At 41.1% G+C, this 26,191-nt stretch overlaps 2 protein-coding genes across 3 annotated transcripts in view; one reads left to right on the top strand and one right to left on the bottom strand.

The window, feature by feature from the left end:
• Positions 1 to 9,918, top strand: part of atp11b (ATPase phospholipid transporting 11B) — a 59,948-nt gene extending 50,030 nt beyond the window's left edge. Inside the window, 3 exon segments of the mRNA XM_034081975.2 lie at positions 119 to 224; positions 227 to 276; positions 6,345 to 9,918. Of these exon segments, the coding sequence (XP_033937866.2) occupies positions 119 to 224; positions 227 to 276; positions 6,345 to 6,584 (396 nt within the window). The 3' untranslated portion in view covers positions 6,585 to 9,918.
• Positions 9,919 to 13,530: 3,612 nt separating this feature from the next.
• mccc1 (methylcrotonyl-CoA carboxylase subunit) lies at positions 13,531 to 26,152 on the bottom strand. 2 transcript variants are annotated; one of them, XM_034081772.2, is made up of 20 exons: positions 26,070 to 26,152; positions 25,852 to 25,950; positions 25,236 to 25,279; positions 23,213 to 23,352; positions 23,003 to 23,098; positions 22,737 to 22,858; positions 22,265 to 22,412; positions 22,065 to 22,186; positions 21,828 to 21,939; positions 21,219 to 21,300; positions 21,008 to 21,135; positions 20,707 to 20,890; positions 20,363 to 20,472; positions 16,954 to 17,170; positions 16,779 to 16,865; positions 15,940 to 15,989; positions 15,326 to 15,463; positions 14,750 to 14,857; positions 14,237 to 14,308; positions 13,531 to 14,104 (listed from the first exon to the last, which is right to left on the bottom strand). In XM_034081772.2, exons 2-20 carry the CDS (start codon positions 25,905 to 25,907, stop codon positions 13,973 to 13,975), a joined length of 2,148 nt encoding a protein of 715 aa, XP_033937663.1. In that variant the 5' UTR covers positions 25,908 to 25,950; positions 26,070 to 26,152; the 3' UTR covers positions 13,531 to 13,972. The 2 variants fall into 2 exon arrangements, with proteins under 2 accessions (XP_033937663.1, XP_071059038.1); XM_071202937.1 differs by lacking the exon at positions 26,070 to 26,152 and adding an exon at positions 26,052 to 26,068.
• Positions 26,153 to 26,191: the final 39 nt, after the last annotated feature.

Here is a 26,191-nt window from a genome sequence, read left to right as displayed (position 1 = left end):
TGTGACCGGTAACTGTACAGTGTTGGTATTCATTTCTTCTTTTCCTCCCTCCTTCCTTCTCTTTTGCTTTTTATCTTCTTCCAACCTCCTAACCCTGCTCTTTCTCCCCCCCCTCCAGTCTCTATCAGCCCCCCCGGCCCTCAGCTGTGTGGAGTCCCTGTGCTGCTACCAACATGGGCAGAGCGGCTGTTCCCGCCTGGCCTCCCTCCTGGAGCAAATGACCGGGCAGTGCCAGGCCAGCGCCAGCCACTCCCACGCATCCAGCCGCAGCAACAGGTGGGGAGGACGACAGCCACAAACTGTGATTATGAACCCTGATGATCAAACATTCGGGCTGGAGTCCTGAGTGTTTTAGTCCTTAATATGGCGACACCTACTGTAAGGCTTTCTTGTTCAGATCCGTTGCAGGTTAGGCGTACAACTGTGGTGGAGCAGGGTTTAAAAGAGACTGGTTTTAGGGTGTGACTTGTGGACAACGACCTAACCAGGAGAAAGGTGTGTGGATCAAGCCATCAGCTGTAAGGATGTTCTTATTTACATCAAAGTCAATGTTAAGAGTGTTGAGTCACTTTTATTTTAAAAGTCAGAACGGTGTAATGTCCACAGTGCATCATCATAAATGTAACAGTTCACATTGTAACCAAATAGATCATAGAGACCAATGACTGAACACATTGAAAAGGCCATCCTTTCCTTGTTTGGCAGAAGCAGAATTTGGAGACCTGGTTCGATATACATGCATCCAACAGGTCTCAATAACACACTGTACCCTGTCCTGTCTTAGCCTCTACATTAGGACAGGGCAGAGATTAGCCCGTCTCTATGTCATAACCATGTACACACTGTGTCTGTCTGCTTTGATTCTGATCAGTACTTCCTTTAAGTCAGAGGTGTGGCCTGATTAGCCAGTTTCTTTTTGTAGAACTGCCTACTCCTTAATGCACTTTAACAGATCGCACCATTGTCTATATGTCAGTAATTAAGTTGACTTGCTTGTTTTACGTTGTTATTCATTGGAGGGCCTCACCATTTTTAGAAGAGGCCGGATAATGACTAGCTGAATCGTTTCTTATCCAAACGTCAAATGTTGCGTGTGCACATTTCAGTCCTTGAACTATATAAACAGAGATATGGAAGTGCTTCACACAGTAAGCGGCGGGTTTTTTGGACTTTCAAGCTGCAATTTTGCATTATGGTGGCCTGGCATTTCTGAGGGGTGAAAGCAATGAAACATGATGTCAGTTGACTGCAAGAAGGGAGCTCTCACCAAGAGCAGATCATGTCTTTCTCTGCTGCAGCTCCACTTTGCGATGATGAAACATCTATAACTTGTTGTTCTGTTCATAAAAAGCTCTTGCCTCGCGCAGCTTTAAAGACGAGTGCGCTGCGTTCACAGTTTGCCGGGCTGCCCGATCTGCAGTTTCAGTGTTATTGTCACTTTGTCTGAATCGCAGTGACTCAGTGCGGTCATGGATTAATCGACCCGATCGGCCCTTTCTGCTGAGCAATCAATACTCTCCAAACAGCTGGGGACTCTGGGTATCGATCACATCAGTAATGAAGATGTAGCATTCTTCTTGGTGTTGGGGTGTGAGAGCTTTGCTGTGGCCGCTCAGAGGCATGCATGTTTGTGGTTCATCACTGTGTGTCTGTTCAGGTTAGTGATAGCATGCAGGTCATGTTCCTCCCTTCAGCCCCTCTGGACAGCAACCTGCAGGTTCTGTGCTCTGCCTCACTTTAGCCTGGGAGATACATCTCATATTAGAGACATGGAATGATGGGATGTAACATCTCTTTGTAATCAAAATAACGCCCTGTGAGAAATGAATTACCATCTTCTGATCTGATGATTTTTAACATTGATTCACCCGGTCAGGAGCGTAACACAAGTCGTACATTTGAATATTTCTACCCTTCTTTATTCTTCAGACAGAGGTGGGTGGGATATGCTCCGTGAAATAATCGATTTCAGTCAGGGTCACTTCGCTGAAAGAAAGGAAACGCTTCCCAATCGCTCCAGGGTCAGATTGCCACTAAATGCACGATTCAATTTAGAGGAATTTCTTCCTGTGGGAATGATTGATTTGTTTTGTGACCGTGGCACGAAGCAGCCAGTTGAATTCTTCCAACAGCAGGCAATGTGGACTGCGGTATACAGTAAACTCAGTGACAAATCAAAGACAAGTTGGATCTGAATTTGATTCCCTTTTCTCCTTCCCTCACCTCCTCACCTCCTCACCCAATCTTTGCGTTCCTTTTTCGTCTCGGTTTGAGGAAATAAAACTGGAAAAGACAAGCTTGCCCAGATTTGGCCTTAATGCTAGGAAACTGCCTTACGGCCCGTCCACACAGCGGCGTGCGTTGACGCTTCCCCATTCACTTTGAATGGGGTGACGTCACTTTTAGCCGAAATGCATCGTGGGAAGCGACGTGGAGCGTAGCTGGCGTGGCTCGCTGCAAAAGTTGAGCAATGTTCAACTTTTGACGCGTCAGCCAATCGAATCATATGCCAGTACAAGCTCTAGCCAATCAAACCGCTGCTTGTGTGTCAGGGGCGGGAGATTCATGTGATTGGTTGTTGGTCGAGTTTCAGACACGCCCGCCGGCAAGCGTCAGCGCACGCCGCTGTGTGGACGGGCCGTTAGGGGAAAGGGAACATATATACACCCAGTCCTATACAACATACTAAATGACTGGAAGGAACATATAATAAGCATATTTACAAACATATGTAAGACAAAACGTATATATCTGTTATGTATTGGAAGCCAAACTGTAGCTGGCTGCTCGCTGCCTGTTGTTGCAACGCTGAATCATGGCTAGAGGCGTCAAGCACGAGCAGACGTCAGGAGTCAAAGAGCTTTTTCATCGCCATGTCAAACTGATTTTATCCGTACCTTCGAATGTAGAAAAAAGGAGGGCTTTACGATTAGCAATTCCAGAAAGGCTTCTTAAAGGTGACATGTCATGCTTTTCCGGTTATTGCCCGTCCCCTTGTGTGTTATGAAGGTTTTTATGCATGTAAACGGTGTGCAGAGTCAAAACCCTCAAAGTACACCCTGTAGCGAGTAAAACTCTAACACAGAGAAGAACTCCCCAAAACGCCTCGTTGGTGAAACGTCACCATCCATTTGATTCTTCCGGGTACATCAGGACGTCATGTTGTAACCGGAACGAAATGGACCAATCCGTGGAGCCGTTACGTTAAGTCCGCGGAGCCGTTACGTTAAGCCCCCGCTGATTGGTCCAAATTGACCAATCCACGGACTTCCTCACACACACGCAGGTCAGCTGATCTCTCCTCCCTGGCTGCAGGCTGATAACAGACAGTTGGGATCGCGGCGAAATTCTCTCTGCAGACCCATTCTCACAGCGTTTATCAACCTTTTTCTTCTCAATATCAAGCCACACTTATTGTTTTTACTTCGGCTGAGACTGTGTGTGTGCTCAGGGTGAGTTTGGCTGTGTTTCGCTGTGTATCGCTAAACAAGGAAATCACACCTCCACGGAGCTCAGCGTGATTCACAACGTGAAACAATCGGACGTTGTGAATCACCCCGAGCACACACAAAGTCTCAGCCGAAGTGAAAACAATAAGTGTGGCTTGATATTGAGAAGAAAAAGGTTGATAAACGCTGTGAGAATGGGTCTGCAGAGAGAATTTCGCCGCGATCGCAACTATCTGTTATCAGCAGCAGCCCGGAGGAGACATCAGCTGAGCTGCGTGTGTGTGTGAGGAAGACTGTGGATTGGTCAATCGGAGCACACTGGGCTCACAGGGAGGGGGGCAAGAGCTCCAACGAGCCGTTTAGTGGAGAGAGTGAATGCACGTAGTTTACAAAGATGCTGTATGCGAAACAATGTGAGTTTGGAAAATTGCACAGTATTTTCCTATTGTAATATCCCTCAACAATGGTATGATCAGTAGAAAGGACCATGACATGTGACCTTTAAACATCCAGGTACTTGAAATAAAGAAACTTTGTTGAAAGCATTTAAATACAATAAGCAGGCTTCTATCCACAATACAACTATACATACTAAACCAACAGAAATAAAACATCCTACTTGGTGTTTCATACAACTTTTATTTATCTGTTTTGAACCAGAACTGAATGCACCATCATTTGAAACAATATATACAGATAAAAACTCAGCTGCTTTCTAACGTCTCTGCAGACATCTGCTTCTCCTATAACAGGGAGATCCTTAACCAGAGAGGCTGCTGGGAAATGTAGTCTGAGAGTCTTTTGTTCTTTGCTACTTACTGTTACTATTTGTCTTTTTCTACTGGATCCTGAAGCCATATGTGCTTCTGAAAAGAGGCCTTTTGGGGGTACGCTTGTTTGATACCCAGGGCTGTTCCAGGTGGGTGGAGTGTTCTTCTCCACAGGATTAAAGACAGTATATAACTCCACCTGTCTTGTCCACTATACTGGCTACAAAACAAGAATACCCAGACTCTGTCTTGTTGCATGGGGGTTGCTGTTGCCTTTGGTACCTTGTATACACTGTAAACCTGTATGTAACACACTCCTCCTGTCTGCCTGTCCTTCTGTGTTTAAATCTGCATAATAATGTTCGACCTTCCAGATAATTTATTCATGTACTGTTTAACGTCCCTCGTGAGCTTCACCTTGTAAAAAATCTGCCTGTTTTGGTCTTTTCTCGGCTTCATGTTCCCACTGGCTGAACTCCAAAAGTGTTTCTTGTGCTTTGTTCAGCCGTAACCCGGGGAACAAAGATGCTTTCAGCCCTGAGATGTTTGAGGTTGACCTGGTAGAAAGAGAGCTGGTGATGTAGCACGTGGGGAGAGCCTCCAGTCAGAGCACTTTGAGTCATCGGCCTATTTAAAGTCCCTGGGTGGACCCGTTTCCCAGGTCTTAAACCGCTTGTCTTCATCTCACAGAGCGGCGGCAAATGAAAGGTCATGAGAATGTATTCACGTTAAGCAGCTGACATTTAGAAATCAAGAGATATCTGAAGATGTGGATGGACAGGTGCAGTTCTCCTCTCGTTGTATGTTCAGCTACACATCTATTCAGGTGTTTCAGTCATGTGGAGATCAGGTGTAGCGGCCTGTGTTGAAGCTCCGCCTCTCTGCTGCTTTAGGGGAGACGCTCTGATCAGTGACCCCGGCCCTCTGATGTGAGTCAGCACGCTGGGGGTGGGTTGGTTGTGACCTTTACGATTCAGAGTGGCAAGCTGTGCCTCTCATGTTGGATTTTCTCTTCTCGTCCAGCCCGAGGGTTCAGCGGGGGAAATGTTTTGATCGCTCTAGAAATGGATGAGTTTGTGTGCATCTTCCAAAGAAGATCCAGCTTGCTAAGCTAATGTCGTGTCTCTATAATACATGCTATCATAGATTTTGTACTAAATGCATATATGTTTAATATTGTGCGAGAGAAAGTCTGATTCGTATTTTTCTAGTCGATACCCGACTGAGCTCACAGTATGGATGTGTCTTTCACCTGCAGAGAATCAGATGTTAGCCCAGTTTATCATGAGAGTGGACATGTGAGGAAAGTATGTTGTTGATGCTTTATCTTCATTTTTATTTTTTTTTATGATTGGGATGATTTGTCTCCATGAGTATCTCAAGTCTCGCCTCAACAGGTTTCAAAATGCACAGTACAGAGAAATGACATGTTTCTGTGCAGCAATGAACCCTAACCCTCGTCTTGTTCAATTTGGAGGCATAAAGGTTATACGGGATAATTAGTTGTCTCTGAACAACTTCATCAAAACTGAACTTTTGTAGTGACCTGAAATGTTTTCTCTGTTCCTTTATTGCTGTTTAAATGTCATAATGAACAGCATTAGCAGTGCAATGCCAACTTCTCAAGGTTCCTTCCTCATAGTTCAATTAATAGCTTAAAATAACTGATGAAAAGGAATAGCTATTATTCTGTCATTACAATGGACTTGATATCTGTACGTGATTAAGTTATATGTTAACACACTTAATCTGATTCCAATCCTCTGCAAAGCAAAGAGTAAAGCGCAGCGGGACGCAACAGAAATATTCCACATCACTCATCCAAAATACATCTTTACATGTAACGATCTGAATGCGTTTGTTATCCTTAGACCTTAAGAAGTGTGAGAAAACGAGGCGAGACTTGAGACACTCCTCACTAACACCATCCCACCCATTACTAACTCTCCATCCCTCAGACGTTCTGCTTCTGCTCGCCTGCTTGTGTAGAATAGAATCACAAACCTTCAGGAATCAGTGTGTTAGCTCCCCCTGTCCCGCCCCCCCCCCCCCCCCCCACACACACACACACACACACACTCACACACTCTCTCTCCTAACCCTCACTCACTGCTGCCTGTTTCAGGTCTTGGAGCGACACGGAGAACTTCTGCTCCAGCGACCGCAGCATCCTGACGCTGTCGCCCATCGAGGTCACCCACTGCTGACCCCCGGGGGGGCTGACTGTGACACACTGAGCTTGAGCGGGGGGGGGGGGGCTCCTTTTTATGCGAACCCCTTACCCTGCAACCATTTCATAAAGCTTCTCCAGTTTAAGATCAATGCTGGACGCAACGCGGTGAAACCAAAGGGCTTCAGCTTGTAGTAGTGTAATACCTGAACTCTAGAAAGGTTGAGAAGCTTCTCCAGTAGGAAGACCATTCAGCGTTTGAGCGGCAACCGTTATCAGATTCCTGCTGCTCATAGGGTCCTTCGACATTATCTGAAACACCTTACTTAAAGTAAAGACATCTCTACTTTCAGATCAGTTACATAACTCTCATGGGGCTATTTATTCATCATTCTCAGCAGTCTTACGTACTTTGTAGACTCAAAAGATTTCTGGACATCTGGACTTTTGCTAGCTAACGTCAGGCGGTAGCTAAGGACTTTATCCTGGTTTGGACATGCTAATAAACCCAAGACGGGGCGTATAGAAACCAGCCGCCACAATCGTCCAGGTAGCTGATGTGGGCTAGCAGCTTGTGTTGCATCAACATCAACTTCCTGTTTGAGCTGCACCTTGGACCCTCCCCCAGATGGAAAGGGAAGAAGCTCCCCAGTCGTGTAGCTTTCTGTTTTATCCAGACAGATCTCCTGTAATACTACGAGGAGATTCATCTCTACCAAAGACCAAAGGACTGGAGTGAAAGAAAAAGTGTTTATTTTTGTGCCCGATTGTACAGAAGCGTATATCGTTGTTAGGAAGACTGTTGTTATTGTGCTGCTTTCCCCGTTGCAGTGAAGCTGGCCGGCGGCTGGGGTCTGTTTCAAAAGCCATATATTTTCAAGAAATTATATTCTAGGTAGATTCGAAAGAGGTACTGCAGATCATGTGTGTTCCCCCAGCATGCCTTTTTCTTTCATCTCAGCGTCAAAGAACGTGATGCTCACGGAATATTTAAGACAAAAAGGATCGATTTCTCCCTCTAGAGTTGCCTGAAAATATTCCCTGAGCATCGGATCAGTTTTTATTTCAGCGAGACAGAAACGGCTTTAATGGAGAGATGCTTTTCCGGGCCGCTGCTCGACAGACAGAAGAATGTCTCTACGTTTCAGAGGAATAGCTATATCAGATAAATATCATGAAAAGAAAAGCAGAGCGTTTGCACGAATCACATATCAAAAATCACCTCGTGTTGTTTCTCAAATCATCGCCCATCGCTCACCATCTGGATCATTTTTTTGCCGTTGCGTTGATGAAGTGTGTGAATGTGTGTGTTGGTGTGTTTCGATGCCGGGTGAAGTAAGGACGGTACGTGGCCTTGTTGTCAATCTCTATTGGACCTCAGCACATGTAGCCAGCAGGTCAAAGGTCAAACGTTTCTCTTTGATGAATGATTTGACCTCTTCTTCCAAAAAAAGTTGACTCCAGAAGTGAAATGTAGAAATGTTTCAAGACAACCGTTTTAAACTTGACACGACCAGTACACACCTCAGTCATAGGATGTTGCTACGGTTACTGTTAAAAGAAAGTAAATATCATTTGTGTCCGTCAATCATTGAATATCTTTGAAGTTTATTTCCATATGGTACACTTTGTTTGACCTGTTATATAATTTCTGCTCCGACAGGCGCACCTGACAATGAAAGTGTCTATTTATTATTATCGCGGTACTCTTTTCTTCTTCCTGTGTTTGAGTTTTTCTCTCATATCAATATGAAGTGTGTGTTCTGTGCACGGCCTGAATGCAGCAACTTTCCCACAGTGTCTCACATGATCTACGTGTTGTTTGATCTGAAAGGCCATTCTGAAGTAAACAGGAAGTTAGTTATGGTCAATGATATGAAAGAGCAAAACAAAACTTGGAAATGTTAAGTTACATTACTCAGAAACCTGTTTTATTTCTTTTTCTTAAACATATCCATTCATATCTGCTATTAAAATGTCTAACTGGATAAAACTATGATGCCTGTAATCTGTGCCTGGATTAGGACAAATACATGTCTCTGCTGCAATGTCACACATAAAGGTCTGTTTTCTTATCGGAGCACGATTCTCTGAATTCTAAGAAAATACAATATGCTATTGAGTTGCATTGTGGGTATTGTTTGAACGTAGGGAAACATATAGGTTTAATTTAGATAGACACATACAAGGGATTCAAATCGGGATGTATCTTGGATCTGCTGAGTTAACCCCATTGTTGTTTCTGTATGCTTAGATGCCTTTTCAAATACCTTTTCAAAAAGAAAGTAGAAAAAGGTCAAAGTTGATGCAGCAGAGACTTTGATATCCTGAGTGTGAGGGAAGACGAGTCCTGCCTGCAAGAGACAGCTCTGATGCCCCCATGTGCTCTACTCCTGATATAAGTTATTCTAAATATGATAATTCAATCTATAATCCTATAACAAATAAGCAACAATAAGTTATTAGCAAAATATGCTTCCCATAAGATTTAAAAAAAAAAAACACCAGAAATGTAATATTATTATTATATGTAATATTATTATTATATCAATTTAATAATACAATTATTTTTCAAAATATATATTTTGATTGTGTATCCAGGTACAGATTCCTTTAATTACATGTCACATGGATATTGGCACGAGAGATACATCTATGCTTCTGTTAATGCAGAAGAAAGAAAGTGTCTTTTTTAAGGATGGATTGTGACCTTAAACACAACCTGATTCTCCAAAGCGTCAAAGCACTGATGTCATCGAAGCTTCATCACAAGGAGACGCCGTGTTTGGATACGAGGCCTCCGGGGTATTTCTAAGAGCAGGGGATTACCCGGACACATAATTCAAAAGTTGTCATTTAATATTTGATGGAGTCTGACTGCAGATGGTGATCAGGTCATCCATCAGAAGCACCTTCTAGGTTTAATTAGGTATCTTATCAAGAGCGGTTCATCTTCTGTCTAAAACCAAATGCTTCAGAACACATTGGCTTTGTATCGTAGGAGTAAAGAACAAATGAAAATAGAAATCTGTCTCTTCTGGTTAGTCTTATTACATCCAATCTACACAATCATGTAGAGATCCTATTGAATATATAGTCATTGTTAACATAAACAGTAGGCCCCTACGAAGGCTCTAACTTTAACGGTAATGTTCGGACATTTTGAACTAAGAAGTTGCTGTCAGTGCGGAGATGCTTTGGAAAACTCAGACTGCAGACTTAAATCAAATAATGTTTCCACAATTGGATAAGCTTAAAAGAGGAATCTAAATTAAAATGTAAATCGATCCATTCTGTGCTGCAAAAGGTCATGTGACTCAGCTTCAGGCAGAACACCATCATGTTTCCTCTGTGCTCTCATTGGTCGGCCATGCTGCACCGGACGGTTTGATGAAGCTCCATCATCTTCATCTTCTTCTGTTTATCTGTTGCTGTGTGTCCTTCCTCCTCCTGTCTGTAAATCTGTCTTATAGCTTATGTTTATGAAGATGCGGTTCTATTTACGAAATAAATACATTTTTAAGAAACACTTCTGTGGTGTGCGACTGTTCTTTTTAAATGTTTTTTTTTTTTTTTAAAGTAATGGAATAGTATGTTGTAGTATTTCAAATAAGGTCAGGGAGGGTATGGCGCAGTGGACTAGTGCGTTGGTGTTCAGATCAGGGGAGCACTGGTTCAAACCCCACTGCAGTTAGCATGTCGCTGTGTCCCTGGGCTAGACACTTTGGATAAAAGCGTCTAACAACGTAACATGTAATGTAAAGTCTGAATATAGTGCCATATAAAAAGTAATGAAAAAGTTATAGTATAGTATGCCATAATAAATGTAAAAATGAAATGTATTAAAAAGATAATACCATTTCATAAAGAATTTCTTAGTATTGTATGCACTAAAGTAAAAGTCAAAAATAATATTTTAGAATAGTACATCCAAAAAGGTCATACGACACTGTTTTAAGAAATTCAATTATATTTCAAAGGATATAATTGGCATTCAAAAGTGATACTACAGTATTCCATAAAATTATGATTAAAAATAATATATAGGAAAAAACTAAAATGTAGTAGCATGTCATAAAAACATGTCCTAAAAAGTCATAAAATAATATGGCATAAATAAATGTCATAGTATAATATGCCATAGAAATGTCTTAAAAGTTTAAAGTTATCATGGTTTTTTTATGACACAGTTGTATAGTACATCTACAATACATTACGTCACCCTATTTATGCTCTAAATATGTCATAAGTGTGCCATAAAATCATACACATAGTAAAAATATCAAAATATGTCATTAAAATGTAATTGTAATAAAACGGAATGTAATAACAAAAAGATAAGAGTATTAGTCATATAAAAAAATATTATTTTGTATGCCATAAAAAGAATGTTAAAAATTGTGTGCCATAAAATGTTAACGTGTAGTCTGTAGGTCATGACGTCATATTAGGGTCTGCAATAAAACGTCATAATATAGTTTGCCTTAATTGAGTAAGCCATCAAATGTCATATCACTTGTTTTATGAGTTGTACGCATACCATAAAGCCCCGAGCCTGTTTTTCAGGTCTCAGGCTTCTAAAAGGGTTAAATTAATAATCTTTTTTCTCAAAGCAAGGTTACACCTGTGAGTTGGATGTAGAAGTGTCAGAATCAATATAGATGTTTTTATTTTAAAGTAAATTCAGATTGAACACAGTAAAAAAATGTAAATTATTGTGTCCATCCAAAAAAAAAAGATTACTTATAGTGAAAACCACCACTAAAAGCTTTAGGAATCCAAACTACAACATATAATAATTACCCTCTATCAAGATTGATGCAACACAAGATAAATTTGACCTTTTTAGAGAGGTTTAGCAACAAAAAACCCACTTCTGGGGTCATTTGGGTGGATTTGACCTATCTCTGCCCCCCCCCCTTGCTCGATTTTGCTGATTGACATCTCTTTTTAACCGTCAGAGCCAATGGAATCGAGGGGAACTCCCACATACTCCTTATTTGGTAATGGTTTTGTGAGACTGCCGCATAGCCAAGACCGGAAGCTGTGATAACTCTGGTGGCTACCATTAGCAGCTAACTTTTGGAATTATGGATTATAAATAATTTTTTCAAATCCACGGAAACATTATCAACCTATGGATTACCCGATTCAGCCGCATTTGTTCTCGTTTTAATGCTATTGAACACGTCTTTTGATCAGATTGACAGCAGGGTGAGACGATCTCTCGAGAAGCTCCGTAAAGTTATATGTTGTGATGTCTGTGTTTGCTTCCCCTGTCGCGAGTTCGGATGACTCGGTGATGATACTATATACCTAAATAATCTATGGAACCGCAGCTTTAATCGGATATCTTGTATGTGCAGCTACGATAAGTAATAAGGGTATCTTTTATCTTGAGTTCTGTGCCAAAGTGCGTTAGCATTTTTCGCTCAGGGGTCATTTAGATGCTTCTTATGAGACTTGTTTTGGTTAAAATGGTTTGTATCGTCAGTTAGCTGAGATTCTTCCCGTTAATCTGGTATAACACATTAATAGGTAGGTTCTTAAATATTAAGATCCCATGAGACACAGTGTCATGAAGAAGAAAAAAAAAGCCCCCGCCGAGGGGGGCTTTGGGGCTTAACAGGTTAAAATGTCAGTATAGTACCGGTATATCTTTTAAAAACATTTCTTTAAAACATCATACTATAGGAGGTCATCAAAAATGTTCTAGTATGTATGTAATAAAAACAGGATGTAATGGTTTGTCATACACAACGTATTAATTAAGCATCTGACTCAAGGCTGGTAAAGCTCAATACATGACAAAAGGATTAAGAGGAGGAGGGAAATGTGTCAAACTAAGCAACCCACCTTCAAACACTTCAAGAACAACAAGAATGACTTGATGCTGTGCATACTTTAGAAACATTTTTATTACAGTATTTTCTAGTCATCTGTCACATCTGCAAAATGAACACAAGTGATCATCAGTTTAAATCTACAAGGCCTCAGAACACAAGTTAGTAAAAAGAGAGCGATCAGCAGAAACACAGAAACCTCCTCCTGTCCGTGACACACAGGTCATACTTTACAGGGCATCATCAAACTAGGTCTCAGAAAATGGGAATCTTTTCATCATTTTGTAGTGTTGTTCTACCTTTTTCTTTTTGTCAGGCTACAATCTCTTCAACAACAACAACAACAGGGGCTGAGCAGATCCGTTTTATTTTTAATAATAATCACACTTTCAGGGGAAATGATGAAGAGTTGAGAGTCAGTCTGGAAGCACAATTGAACAGTTTGCACTAATTCTGAAAGAACGGTTTCTAATTTCACACTTTATCAGATTTGCTTACACAAGTGTTTAATGCCGTCACCGTGTAAAGACCAAGAAGTACTCACTGTTCTGAACAAGATACACTGAACAAAAATATAAATGCAACACTTTTGTTTTTGCTCTCATTTTTCATGAGATGAACTCAAAGATCTAAAACATTTTCTATATACACAACATAACCATTTCTCTCAAATATTGTTCACAAATCTGAAAAGATCTGTGATAGTGAGCACTTCTCCTTTGCAGAGATAATCCATCCCACCTCACAGGTGTGGCATATCAAGATGCTGATTAGACAGCATGATTATTGCACAGGTGTGCCTTAGGCTGGCCACAATAAAAGGCCACTCTGAAACGTGCAGTTTTGCTTTATTGGGGGGGTCCGAAAACCAGTCAGTATCTGGTGTGAGTGGTAGGGTAATGTTGTGAATCAAGTGGCCCATGGTGGTGGTGGGGTTATGGTATGGGCAGGCGTATGTTATGGACGACGAACACAGGCCACTCGATTCACAACATTACCCTAACCCTACCCCTCACACCAGATACTGACTGGTTTTCGGACCCCCCCAGGACCCCCCCAATAAAGCAAAAATGCACGTTTCAGAATGGCCTTTTATTGTGGCCAGCCTAAGGCACACCTGTGCAATAATCATGCTGTCTAATCAGCATCTTGACATGTCACACCTGTGAGGTGGGATGGATTATCTCGGCAAAGGAGAAGTGCTCACTATCACAGATCTTTTCAGATTTGTGAACAATATTTGAGAGAAATGGTTATTTTGTGTATATAGAAAATGTTTTAGATCTTTGAGTTCATCTCATGAAAAATGAGAGCAAAAACAAAAGTGTTGCGTTTATATTTTTGTTCAGTGTAACTTAAACTAACATCACTGACAGAAACAAAGAGAAGAGACATGGGGAAAAGGCAAACAGTTGCCAGAGCTTCATTGATTCAAGAATATAAACACAAGAAAGAGAAATCAAAATAAAAGTTCTATTCTAAAGTGTGTAAGGCAGCTGAGAAACTGATGTGGTGTTTACCGAGCAGCTGACACACAAGTCAAGCCCAAACTTTTTTTTTAGGTGACTTTACCAGCTTCTACCCTTCCCTAGGGTTTTCTGTCTAATCCAGACCCTGTCTCATCTTCAGAACACCAACCATTTCCAGACTCCCTCCCCCTGCAGCTGTCTCACTAACTAGCTCCGCCTCCCTGCCACCTTTCAGTGTGTGTTTAGGGCGTGGTTGTTTGTCTGAGTCTGTTTACTGGCTGCTCCCTTCCTCCACCTCCTCTTCCTCCTCCAGTTCGATCAGAGGAGCATGCCGATTGGCCTGCGAGCCCTCGCTGAAGAAGACCCTCTTGATCACACCTGCCTTAGGGGCCCGGATCGTGTGCTGCGTAAACAGAAACAACTTTAGTACAAACACAGCAGTGTGTGTTAAATGTGAAATGGTAGAGAGAGAGAGTGTGTGTGTGTGTGTGTGTGTGTGTGTGTGTGTGTGTGTGTGTGTGTGTGTGTCTCACACCTCCATCTTCATGGCGTTCATGACCATCAGTGCGTCTCCGACAGCCACCGTGTCCCCGGCCTTCACCATCACCTGAACACAGCACAGAGTTGTTTTGGACAGAGGACACTCACTCCAGAGGATACATATGTTGTTGAGGAACTAATGTCCGTCTTTATTACTTCCTGCTGGAATTATCAATTAAAATGTAATGGCCAGGTCTACTTTGACTGCCATCATTTTGAACAGTCTGCTCTCTCCTTCAGTTTATTACACTGGCTGCCGGTTCATTTCAGGTAAACACTGAGGTGTCCCCATAAATCAAATGTAAGGATGAAGAAATTGCATTTATTTCCCAGGTTGACTTGTCTTTGATCAGAAGGAGTACATTACAGTGCTTATACAAACAACAACAAGGTGTGTTATAATTGTCATTTATTCTATTCTGCAATTGCTATTTGAGAAAAAGCAGAAGAAGAAGCGAAGACTGAGCAGCTACAGCTTATTATTATACAATTAAAAGTGTATCCTCACCTTCTCTATGGTCCCGGTCATGGGGGCCACTGCTCCGCCCTGGGCCCCCGCCCCGCTCACAGCCGCCAGGTACTTTGGGACAGGCACGGACACCTGCGAGCTGCCCTCCTGCAGAGAGGAGTTATAACATCTCTTATTTGGGGAACTGAACCTGCAGTAAATCAACTGTAAACAGGGCAAGCTATCTAATAAACAAATACACATTTTAAATTAGATTTATGAGTGAGAAACAATATTACTTAAGAGAGAAGAATTATGAATTGTTTAATCTTATGTGTTGCTACATTTACTTTAAGGGTTCTCTTTAGTTATCAGGCAAATCAAACTACTTAATGATGGTTTCCAGGATAATGCGACAACCGTTTTTCACCTTTTTCTGCATTTAATGGACAACATTTTTTAATTCCTGAACTAAATAATAGGCAGATTAATCGATATAACAAACTTGTATAAGAACAATTTGAATCAAAAACAGATAGCACATTTTAAGCATTAACAGACATGATGAGTACAAATAAAAATAGAAAAATGTGCAGCTACATTAAGGCGACTCCAGTTAGTGTTGGCAGGACATACCATGGAGAACAGATGCACCGTGCTGTCCAGGATCACCAGTTTGGGACGAGACTTCACGCCGTTAACAGAGCAGTGGAGGAACGACGCTCCACCTTCCAGCTCCACCTCCCCGGTCACATGGTACACCTCGTCGCCAAGCTGATGGATTAAATATGTTAACATCACATGAAGGTTGAAAAACATTACATACAGTTAATGTAAGGGATTTGCTGTTGGTTCACCCAACTCTTTACTTTTTATGATTTAAACTCAAAAGTCCAGGTTTTTCTCTGGATTTTGTAAGAGCATCTCACAGCCATCATTAGTGAGAGGAGTTCAGGTACTCCGCTTCCTGATAAAGATCACTTTCAGATTGGATTCAAAGGTCCAGAAAAAGCTAATTAGTTGCCCTTGATTCAGATGATTCTTGACGTCCATCAGGCATGCTCAACGTTCAAATGAAAAAACGTTGAATTAAAAGGAAAGTAAATCAAACTCATCACAACAGCGTGAGCTCCAGCTAGTATGTCATAATACCAAAAGGTGAACTGCCACTTTCATAAATCATTTTTTTCTCATTAAAGCACCAAGATAGTTTTTTTATCATTTGAGATACAGGACACACTCTAGCTCACCTGCATTGTGTAGCTGCCATCTTTGCTGTACCCAACAACCACCTCCACTTCTAAAAGACAACAAAAACAAGAAGACAAGTTTGGTAAAACAGGTTTGAGAGGAGGAAAGTTATTTAAGGGGGCCTCTAGCTAACCATCATCATCATCACTGATTTACATTTTGCCTTTTGCCGTGACATTTATAACAGGACCCTGAATAATGAATATGAGTTCATTACCAAACTGCCAGAGAAGATCAGCTCTGAACTTCATTATTCAAACAGTCATGAAACAGTGATGAGTCTGACTTTATTCATCTGCCTGTAAAAAAGGCACTCACAACATTTCCAACTTAAAGTTAAAGTAACTTATTTGAATCGCTTTTGTGTCTAAAGGAAATGACAGTTAGAAAATAAAGTGTAGTAATCCTGCCATGAAAGTGCTGGAGTCCATAGAACAACAAATAAACACCACTATTTAAAAAAGAATGTAATGCATACATTTGAGTATTTGCTCTTTTCCTTTGCCATAATAAATTCAATATATTTGGCATTGGTCTGTTGATGGGATCAAAAAAGGACATTTTTAGGAAATGTTTCACGATGTACTGTATGGTCTAATGTATAACAAAGATAGTTGATCATAATTGAGGTTTATTGCAACCATATTTGAATTGCCTCTGGTCGGATGCTGCTAACCAAAGTCTGTAGTGCATTTAGTGGAGAAAAATAGTAAATAATTCAAAATAAGTGACAAAGTCATATCACCTGGGATTCTTTCTTTTTCTTCTCCCATCCTCCCCTCCCTTTCTAATGTAACCACTAGGGGGCAGTAAAGCCCACGATAGCCCTCTGACTTACTTTTGTCTCCCAGCTGTAGAGTCATGTTTCTGTTATACTGAATGTTGCTCCTCCAGCCACTGCTGGATCCGAACGGGGAGAAGGGGTCTGAAAAAAAACCCAAATCACGTCATTACACCATTTATATAAATGTTCAAATCAAACGTGGTAGATAAGTGTTGTGTTCTCCGCCCACCATTGGAGGCCTGTACAAACTCCTGTGTGTGTCTCCTCTCCTGCAGCACCAGGCCCAGGGCCGCCTGGCAGATGGTCTCCCCAGAGGGAGCCCTGGGAGCGGGGAAGAGGTCGGCGTAGTACTGAGGGATGAAGCTGGTCGTCACGTTTCCAGCCTCAAACTCAGGGTGGCCGGAAAGACTCAGCAGAAAGTCAATGTTAGTGTTCAGTCCCACGATCTGAGGACAGAGGAGGCAGAGACCGTTAAATCACAGAGCCATGACTTATTTGTAGGCAATTTTTCATTCATTTGTTGTAACACTTTAGTTAACTGCTTTCATATCTTTTATACATCTACATGTGTCCCCTCTAAAGAGATTCTGAACGTTTCAGGAAAAAAGATTCCCTCTTTTTGTCCCGATCCATTTATTTAAAAGCCTGTCTGAAAATGAGCTGATCAGATATGGGCATAGATATGTCTCATAATTATTTGTGTGAACATAAAAATAATTTGTGTGTAAATATGTGATTTGTAAATGTAAAACACCATCCACAAATGCATTTAAAAGATTTGCAAACTCATCAATACATTTGCAAGTGTAAAACGGATCTGCAAATACGCTAAATATTTTCACAAATAAAAAAAAGATCTGTGAATATCTCTTTAACATTTACAACTTTCGATCTGGCATTTGTGAATCCATCTTGTATTTGACGACCAAAAATGCGCTTGCGGATCTCACATTTCTGCTCGTGGATCGTCTTTTTATACACACGGAATTTTGAGACATATTTTCCGCCGGTCTCGGCTAAAATCTACTCGTGTCACTCGGTTATTTTCGGAAACCACGTGATGGCCTGCTGATGACTACATTTCCGCATGATTTCAAAGTAAGAGCATGATGGTTTGTGTAATGCTCTGTTGTTGTATTATAATGAACAGCGGAACGTTAGATGCATTCTTCATCACCATCATCATCATGTTATAGTGATACAGTTAGTTTGTGTTAGTTTATTGGATCAATATAGCATATATCAAGCACTTTCGTTGATGTTGAAGTACAGGCTATACCAGGGGTGCTCAACCTTTTTTGAACCGAGAGCTACTTTTAAAGTTGCCAGTCTGCCGAGATCTACCAGTCCAAATAGAGAGGTGTAGCCATTACTGACAGCCTACTACCAGGTAAATACACACTACTTGTATAAAACTGACTTTTAATACTCCATAAAATACTGCAGATCCTTTATTTTACCTCTTTCTAATCTACACACATACAAGTATTTAACTGAAGTTACACAGCAGTGTTGTTGATACAGAGTTGGAGTTTATCCACACGTCACATACTACAGTGGGTAATGTTTTCAAGAAACATTGAACAGTGCTGCCACATATGACACAGGAAAAAAGAAAAGACTCTGAACCCTTTCTTTGCTATTATACAAAAATAGTGTTGCTACAAAAGTATAAATGAGGCTTACTAATAAGACAACTCAGATATGAAGCTACACAGGAATCTGCTGCCAAAGTGCAATAAAAGAGACAACATTAATAGAATCAAACCCTTTTTTTGTTGCATTTTAGTCGAGTATAAAAATAAATGCCTTTAAAATAGGATGCAAGCAACACTAGCTTCTTAACCTGAATTGATAATAAATAGACTATAATCAATTTAAGTTTGCATTCTTATACCATTTTGTACAATAATTATAATGAATAAGTTCAAACAAATTAAAACTTACAGCTGATTAATAACGGTATCTAACTTGAGTTTTTATCATATCAAAAACCTGTTGAAATGCTACTGTTATTTTTATTACGCATCGGCAGCCTCCAGGAAAGCTTCTTTCACAACTTCGCCGTCTTTGAAAGACTTCATGTGTTTCGCAAGAACGTGACTGACACGATAAGATGCTATGGTAGCAGCCTTGCTCTTGTTGTTGGCCTGGTGAAAATGGACTGCTGTGCATTTAGCTGTCCTCTCAGGCCCCTCCCCTTTTGGAGCGTAGGGCAGAATTAGGAGGGAATTCCGTCTCGTAGCGTTTGTGCACGGTTTTGAAATGCCGCTCCTAAATTACCCTTCTTCGATAAAGCCAGGCTCGCATTGCAGATGAGACAGATGGACTTTGAATTGGAATAGATACAAAAATGATCACCCTCCCACTCGGAGTGAAAATTATATATTTTGGGCTTTTTTGCTTCAGCCATAATTGCGGTCTTGTTTGTGTGCGGACTGTCACTCCTGTTGACACGGCGAACGTCAGCGAAATAGTGCCCACTGCCCACCAGCCACGCCCCCACACATGGGGTCACGCCGGCCAATCACAAAGCTTTGGTGCATTCAAGTGCATTATTCTGGCACGGGAAGATTATGTTATAGGACATTAACGATAAAACAGAATATTGTAGTTCTATTTTTAGACACATCTCGCGATCGACTGGTTGGGCACCCCTGGGCTATACGCCACTTTCGGGTCCCGGGGAAGCAGCTGGCAGCCCAGATAAAACTCTTTCTTCATTGTTTGTTGTGTATTCAGTCAAGAGGGAAATGTCGTCATCAGCAGGCCATCACGTGGTTTCCGAAAATAACCGAGTGACACGAGTAGATTTTAGCCGAGACCGGCGGAAAATATGTCTCAAAATTCCGTGTGTGTAAAAAGACGATCCACGAGCAGAAATGTGAGATCCGCAAGCGCATTTATGGTCGACAAATACAAAATGGATTCACAAATGCCGGATCGAAAGTTGTAAATGTTAAAGAGATATTCACAGATCTTCTTTTTATTTGTGAAAATATTTAGCGTATTTGCAGATCCGTTTTACACTTGCACATTTATTTGTGAGTTTTCAAATCTTTTAAATGCATTTGTGGATGGTGTTTTACATATCACATATTTACACAAATTATTTTTATGTTCACACAAATAATTATGAGGCATATCTATGCCCATAATCAGATGTTGGCCACTTTATGATGTCGTAACGATCGTTTGACTTTTGTAACCATTAGCCAATCACCAACCAAGGTAACCCCCCCCCCCCCTTATCACCTGAATCTCCTCCTAGAGCACCATTGTGTTCTTTTTAACCAAATATCTCTCAGAGGGGCGTGGGGAGTGGCTCCTTATTTTCATCTAAAGTAACAGACAGAGAATCAGCACTTTTGAAACAGGGCTGAAACAGAGGGGAGTATGGGATGCTACAATGATCTGTTTGGTATTTGGAGCCAAACACTTCAGAGACATGTTTTGTATATATATCTGAGACATATAATAAATTGAATAAAAACAATATAATAGGGGACCTTTAATACTGTATTTGTTTCACAGGTTTAGTTGCACGACATGCAGAGCATCATCTGACGGTGTGTGTGTGTGTGTGTGTGTGTGTGTGTGTGTGTGTGTGTGTGTGTGTGTGTGTGTGTGTGTCTTACATTGTATTGGCGTAAGCAGTACCGCAGCTTCTTTAAAGCAGCAGAGCGGTCTTCCCCCCACACCACCAGCTTCGCAATCATCGGGTCGTAATGTGGCGACACCTCGTCCCCTGAAAAACAAACACATGATAAAGGGGCAAAAAAACTACTTTATTTGTCACTTATTCAGAATGATTTACTCTAGCTCTTTATAACTACCATGACCTTTGTTCCCTGTACGTTTAGACAGTTCAGCTAACGTAAATCAGGCAACGTCATAAAGGACTCTAAGTCCTGTATCGTTATATAAAGAATCGAAACCCTCAGTATAAAAACAACCACACAGTTAGACCTTGACTCCTCACCTTCCCTGACTCCAGTCTCTATGCGCGTGTGTTGGTCTGCTGCCGGGGTGGAGAGGTGCAGCAGAGGCCCCGCCCCTGGGAGGAAGTCGTTGTTGGGGTCCTCGGCGTAGATCCGAGCCTCAAAAGAGTGTCCCCTCAGAATGATGTCATCCTGGAGGAGAGGCAGGCGCTCCCCTGCTGCCACCTGGAGGAGATTTACACAGTGTTGGATGTGACTGAAAACGTAACTCCTTCAGATAAAAAGAAAATCTGTGGAGCATATATTCCTCCCTCTTTCTTTGCTCTCTCCCTCCTGTCTCACCCTGAGCTGCCACTCCACCAGGTCGGTCCCAGTGATCATCTCAGAGACGGGGTGCTCCACCTGCAGCCTGGTGTTCATCTCCATGAAGTAAAAGTTGTGCTGGGCGTCCATTATAAACTCCACCGTTCCTACACAGGAAGACAAACAATACGATGTTGACATGCCGTATGTTGGGGGTGAGGGGCTGTGGGGAGGTGTGCAGGGGTCTCACCTGCCCCTACGTAGTTGACAGCCTTAGCCGCTTTAACTGCTGCCTCTCCAAGTTTCCTCCGAACCTCAGGACTAATGTCAGGCTGAAATCAAGGGAAATAAAAATGTCAAAACATTCAATAATTGACACAAATATATTCCAGTCATCATATCTGTTTAAAACTATGGATAAATGTGAGAGGTTTACACTATAGCTTTTTTAAACAAGTGCAGCAGTAAACTCCATAAACCTAGCTCACTAACATATTAAAAGAAAGACAGACATGTGTCCTCTACCAAGAAAGAAAGAGTAGTAGATTTCATATTTCTTGTTTTAACTTGTATGTTTACATATGTATAGAATGTTGTTTATCTGTGTGCGTATTTAATTACAGATTTATATTTTTTTCTTTATCCTGCAACTGGATGCCTAGCGGGAGAGCTACCTCTGTATAAGCTGTGCTTTCTGCCCTCCCGCTTAAATTTTTTTTTTTTTAACCAACATATTTAATGACTTCATACTCAAATAGCAAATCCACATTCAATCTCAAAAGAGATATGCCCGTCAGTGTTCAAATGAAATTGAATTTATGTACGAGTTCCCTCCTGAGTCAGTATTGATTTAGCTCACCCCCGGCGCCTCCTCTATGATCTTCTGATGTCTCCTCTGGACGCTGCAGTCTCTCTCAAACAGGTAGACAACGTTACCGTGCATGTCCCCGAAGACCTGCACCTCCACGTGTCTACAGGAGACAGACACATACATTAAATTGTGACTCAATGTGTAAATAAGCATGGAAAGGTGGTCAAACTAGCACTAACTGATTGAGTCAAATGTATTATAGTTGTTATTAAACATAACTTTTACCTGGGATCCTCTACAAATTTCTCAACCAGCATGACATCATCGTTGAAGGATTTTCTGGCTTCTCGTCTCGCCGACTCCAACTGTTCCAAGAACACCGAGTCTGACCGTGCGATACGCATCCCCTGAACACACACACAGTTATTCTATGTTTCCTGAAGTTTCTTTGTCAAAGTTATTTAGGCTTTTTGGCATCATCTGACCTTCCCTCCTCCTCCACGGACTGCTTTAATCATCACAGGGAATCCTATCTGGGCCGCCTCTGCTTGCAGTCTCTCATTTGATTGGTCCTCTCCATGGTAACCGCCAATGATTGGCACCCCGGCAGCTGACATGATGTATTTGGATGTGCTAAAAAAGGAGAAAGCATTTAAAATGAGAAAAAGTGAACAATTATTGCTATAAGTGTCAAAGTCAATTTTACTACAGCAAATTCACAAATTACATTCCTAATTTATTCTATTTATTTATTTTCTTCGCCTAAAAGGGACTTTATAGTTTTTAGAGATAGACTCTTGTCTTTGGACCCTCAAAGCAGATCAAAAACCTCCACCCAAAAAACTGGGGAAGAAACTTTAGAAAGAGTAAATGATGCCTCCTTTTGATACCACAAATAATGAATCATTCTAAATAAATGTGGAAAAGATGAAAATGTACATATTTAGTGAGTGTTACCTTTTAATGCCCATGTCTCGGATGGCAGAGGAAGGTGGCCCAATAAATATGATGCCTTCCTGTTTACACGCCTCCGCAAACTCTGTGTTTTCTGACAGGAAGCCATAGCCAGGGTGGACAGCCTGCACACACAAACACGCATGTTTAACAACGTTAAAGTCCCTTGAGATCTCAACGGGAAATAAGACACGAAGGACAGGTTGATAAGACCTGAAAATAATTATCTCCCATTTTATTTTAAATACTTCAAGTAGGGGGTTACTCACATGTGATCCAGACTTCTTTGCCACTTCCAAAACTTTCTCCATCGACAGGTAACTCTCCTGGGAGGGGGCGGGGCCGATATGATAAGCTTCATCTGCCTACAAAAAACAAAAACAAAGAAGAAATAAGAAAAAAAAGACAACAAAGTCTGAGAAGCAGATGTGTACAAATTCACACATCTTTTGCACGACTTAAGTCAGCCATCATCTCACCATGGCCACGTGCATGGAGTCTCTGTCTGCGTCACTGTACACAGCCACAGAGCGGACGCCCATCTTCTTGGCCGTGCGCATCACACGACACGCAATCTCTCCTCGATTGGCAATCAGCACCTTCTCTATCCTTCCCACCTCTGCAGAAAGACACAGACACTTTAACGATGAATAATGGTCTACAATTTTACTTTACAGCAGTCAACACCTCACTAACTAATTCAAAACATTTTATAGGGCTTGCAGACACCACTGTCCAAGGTCTGAAGAAAACAGATGTGCTACATGCTGATCAAACAAAACTGTGCTGTAATGGTTTGATCCACAGTGCAAACCAGACACTACAAATAACACATCAGTCAGATAACTAATCGGCAACTTTTTGGATAATCAACGTCTGGTTTTAGTCATTTGACAATAAAAACCCAATATCATCTATGCCATCAGCTTTTCAATGTTATCTTTCTGCTTTATAACACTACAGATAATATCTTTGAGCTGTGAACTGTGTTCAAACAAAACAGGCAATAGCAAATTGAATTGTTGGGACTAGAATTGTTCTATTTTCTTAAGTTTAATAGACTAAATGAAATTGTTAAATAATTTAAATAAGCGGCTGCAACAGTATCTTTTTTACTTTAAATAAATAAACTCCCTGCAAAAGATACATAATGGCCATATATAATTGTGGTATTTTAGTGCTTAACCTCAGACCATAACACCATAACTCAGGCTCCCAGAACTGCGGTCAAGCCAGCCTCCACTCGGGAAAACTTGGTCAATCCAGCCAGCACGTGATATTGTGGTGCGCGAATATCCTATGCATTACGGTAGAGTCCTGGAAACACTGCCTCTGTGTTTAGATGAGGAATAAAACAAAAACTGTCCAGTATCAAAGACTCATCTCACTCCAGGGTGATAGCAGGACACCCCATCTAGTCACTTAGAAACAATCATGACATTCTGATGTACAGTTTCAAAATAAAAGACCTTTGAAGTCTCATATATGAGCTATCATCCCTCTGTGTTAAGACGAGAATAAAACAAAAACTGTCCAGTATCAAAGACTCATCTCACTCCAGGCAGGACACCCCATCTAGTCACTTAGAAAAAAATCAGGTATTTACTTACGGTATTTGCTATAGTCTATATTCTGATGTATTAGTTTTGAATATTATTATATTGTAATGGGTAAAAATGTTTTCAATGTGTACAATTTATGTTAAATATTATGTCTAGAATATAACAAATAAAATAAAGGAACAAACCAGGAAGACACGAGAAACAGGAATCCACAATAACAACACGAGGGAATACGCAGGGCAAGACATCGGCTGGAACGAAGACGAACTGAGAAACGCTGGGGCAGACAGTCTCTTATACAGACGAAATTCATCCCCAGCCTGGAGTGAGATGAGTCTTTGATACTGGACAGTTTTTGTTTTATTCTCGTCTTAACACAGAGGGATGATAGCTCATATGAGACTTCAAAGGTCTTTTATTTTGAAACTGTACATCAGAATGTCCTGATTTTTTTCTGAGTAACTAGATGGGGTGTCCTGCTATCACCCTGAGTGAGATGAGTCTTTGATACTGGACAGTTTTTGTTTTATTCTCGTTTTAACACAGAGGGATGATAGCTCATATATGAGACTTCAAATGTCTTTTATTTTGAAACTCTACATCAGAATGTCCCGATTGTTTCTAAGTGACTAGATGGGGTGTCCTGCTATCACCCTGGAGTGAGATGAGTCTTTTATACTGGACAGTTTTTGTTTTATTATCATCTAAACACAGAGGCAGTGTTTCCAGGACTCTACCGCAATGCATAGGATATTCGCGCACCACAATATGACGTGCGGGCTGTCTTGACCAAGTTTTCCCGAGTGGAGGCTGGCTTGACCGCAGTCTCCCAGAGGGGAGAGCTAAAGTTTGAATACCAACAATGTAAACATCTTTTAAATTACAACACGTCCCCAACTGAGCCATGATTGTTTATACATGTGCATATGTCCTCACTCACCTCCTGAAACGAACCTCACCCCTCTTTTGGTCCATGACAATTTTCTGAGGAGAAAGATGACAACAACTTCAGTGCCATTCAAATATCTGCATGGCTATAAAGTACGGAGAAGACGCTAAATAGACAAAAAAACTATTTAAAAAAACAAAACACATACAGTTAAGAAAACTGTAGTCTTAATAAATAGGCTGAATTTAATACATATAAAAGACTAGTGTCACAGGTAGAAACACAACAGTGTGCATGGTGTACAAGCAGCAACATTAGCCATGCTAGCTGGCAGTTTGCTACCTTTATTTAACCTTGCTCGGCTCTTATCCGTTTCATTAGCTCGCATAATGGTAAAAAACCTATTCAACAACACGTTGAGGTTGACGGTAAAACAACGTCCTGTTGTCATGTCCAGCCATCACGAGCACCAGCGAATAATAAACAAAGTGATGCGTAGCAATGATAGCTGCACAAATGCATCCATGTTAGCTCAGACGTGGAATAGCATTGCAAACTTGAAAGCTAAAAAAAGGTCAAAAAAATGCTGGTTTGTGTAACACTACGTAAGAAGAGCACACTGCTTTAGGCAACATCACAACTGACTGAATTGCTTAAATATACTCACTGTGTGAATATCCTCAGACCCTGCAGAGTTGGGAAACTCAGAATAACTGCAGCCATAGCTACCAGCTGCTGAGGAGATAGCTAGCTGCTAGCCAACTCACTAAATGACCAGTTGAGGAGGAAAAGGCGAAGTATTATTATATTAAACAGTTCATACACAGTTTGGTGATAATTTCAAAGAAGCAAACTACTCAACCGAACCATGAATAATATTCCGACCTTTTAAATGTTACACTGGCACTTGTAAAAACAGCAATACAGGTCGAAATATCTGTACTATTATTTTTGACCTTTTAAAGGACTCGTAGTGACGAGGAGCCAATGAGAAAGAGGGATATGGA

The sequence above is a fragment of the Pseudochaenichthys georgianus genome, chromosome 4, assembly GCF_902827115.2.
Source record: "Pseudochaenichthys georgianus chromosome 4, fPseGeo1.2, whole genome shotgun sequence".
NCBI lineage: Eukaryota > Metazoa > Chordata > Actinopteri > Perciformes > Channichthyidae > Pseudochaenichthys > Pseudochaenichthys georgianus.
Note: the sequence above shows the minus strand (reverse complement) of the source record. Positions and strands in the feature narration are given on the sequence as shown.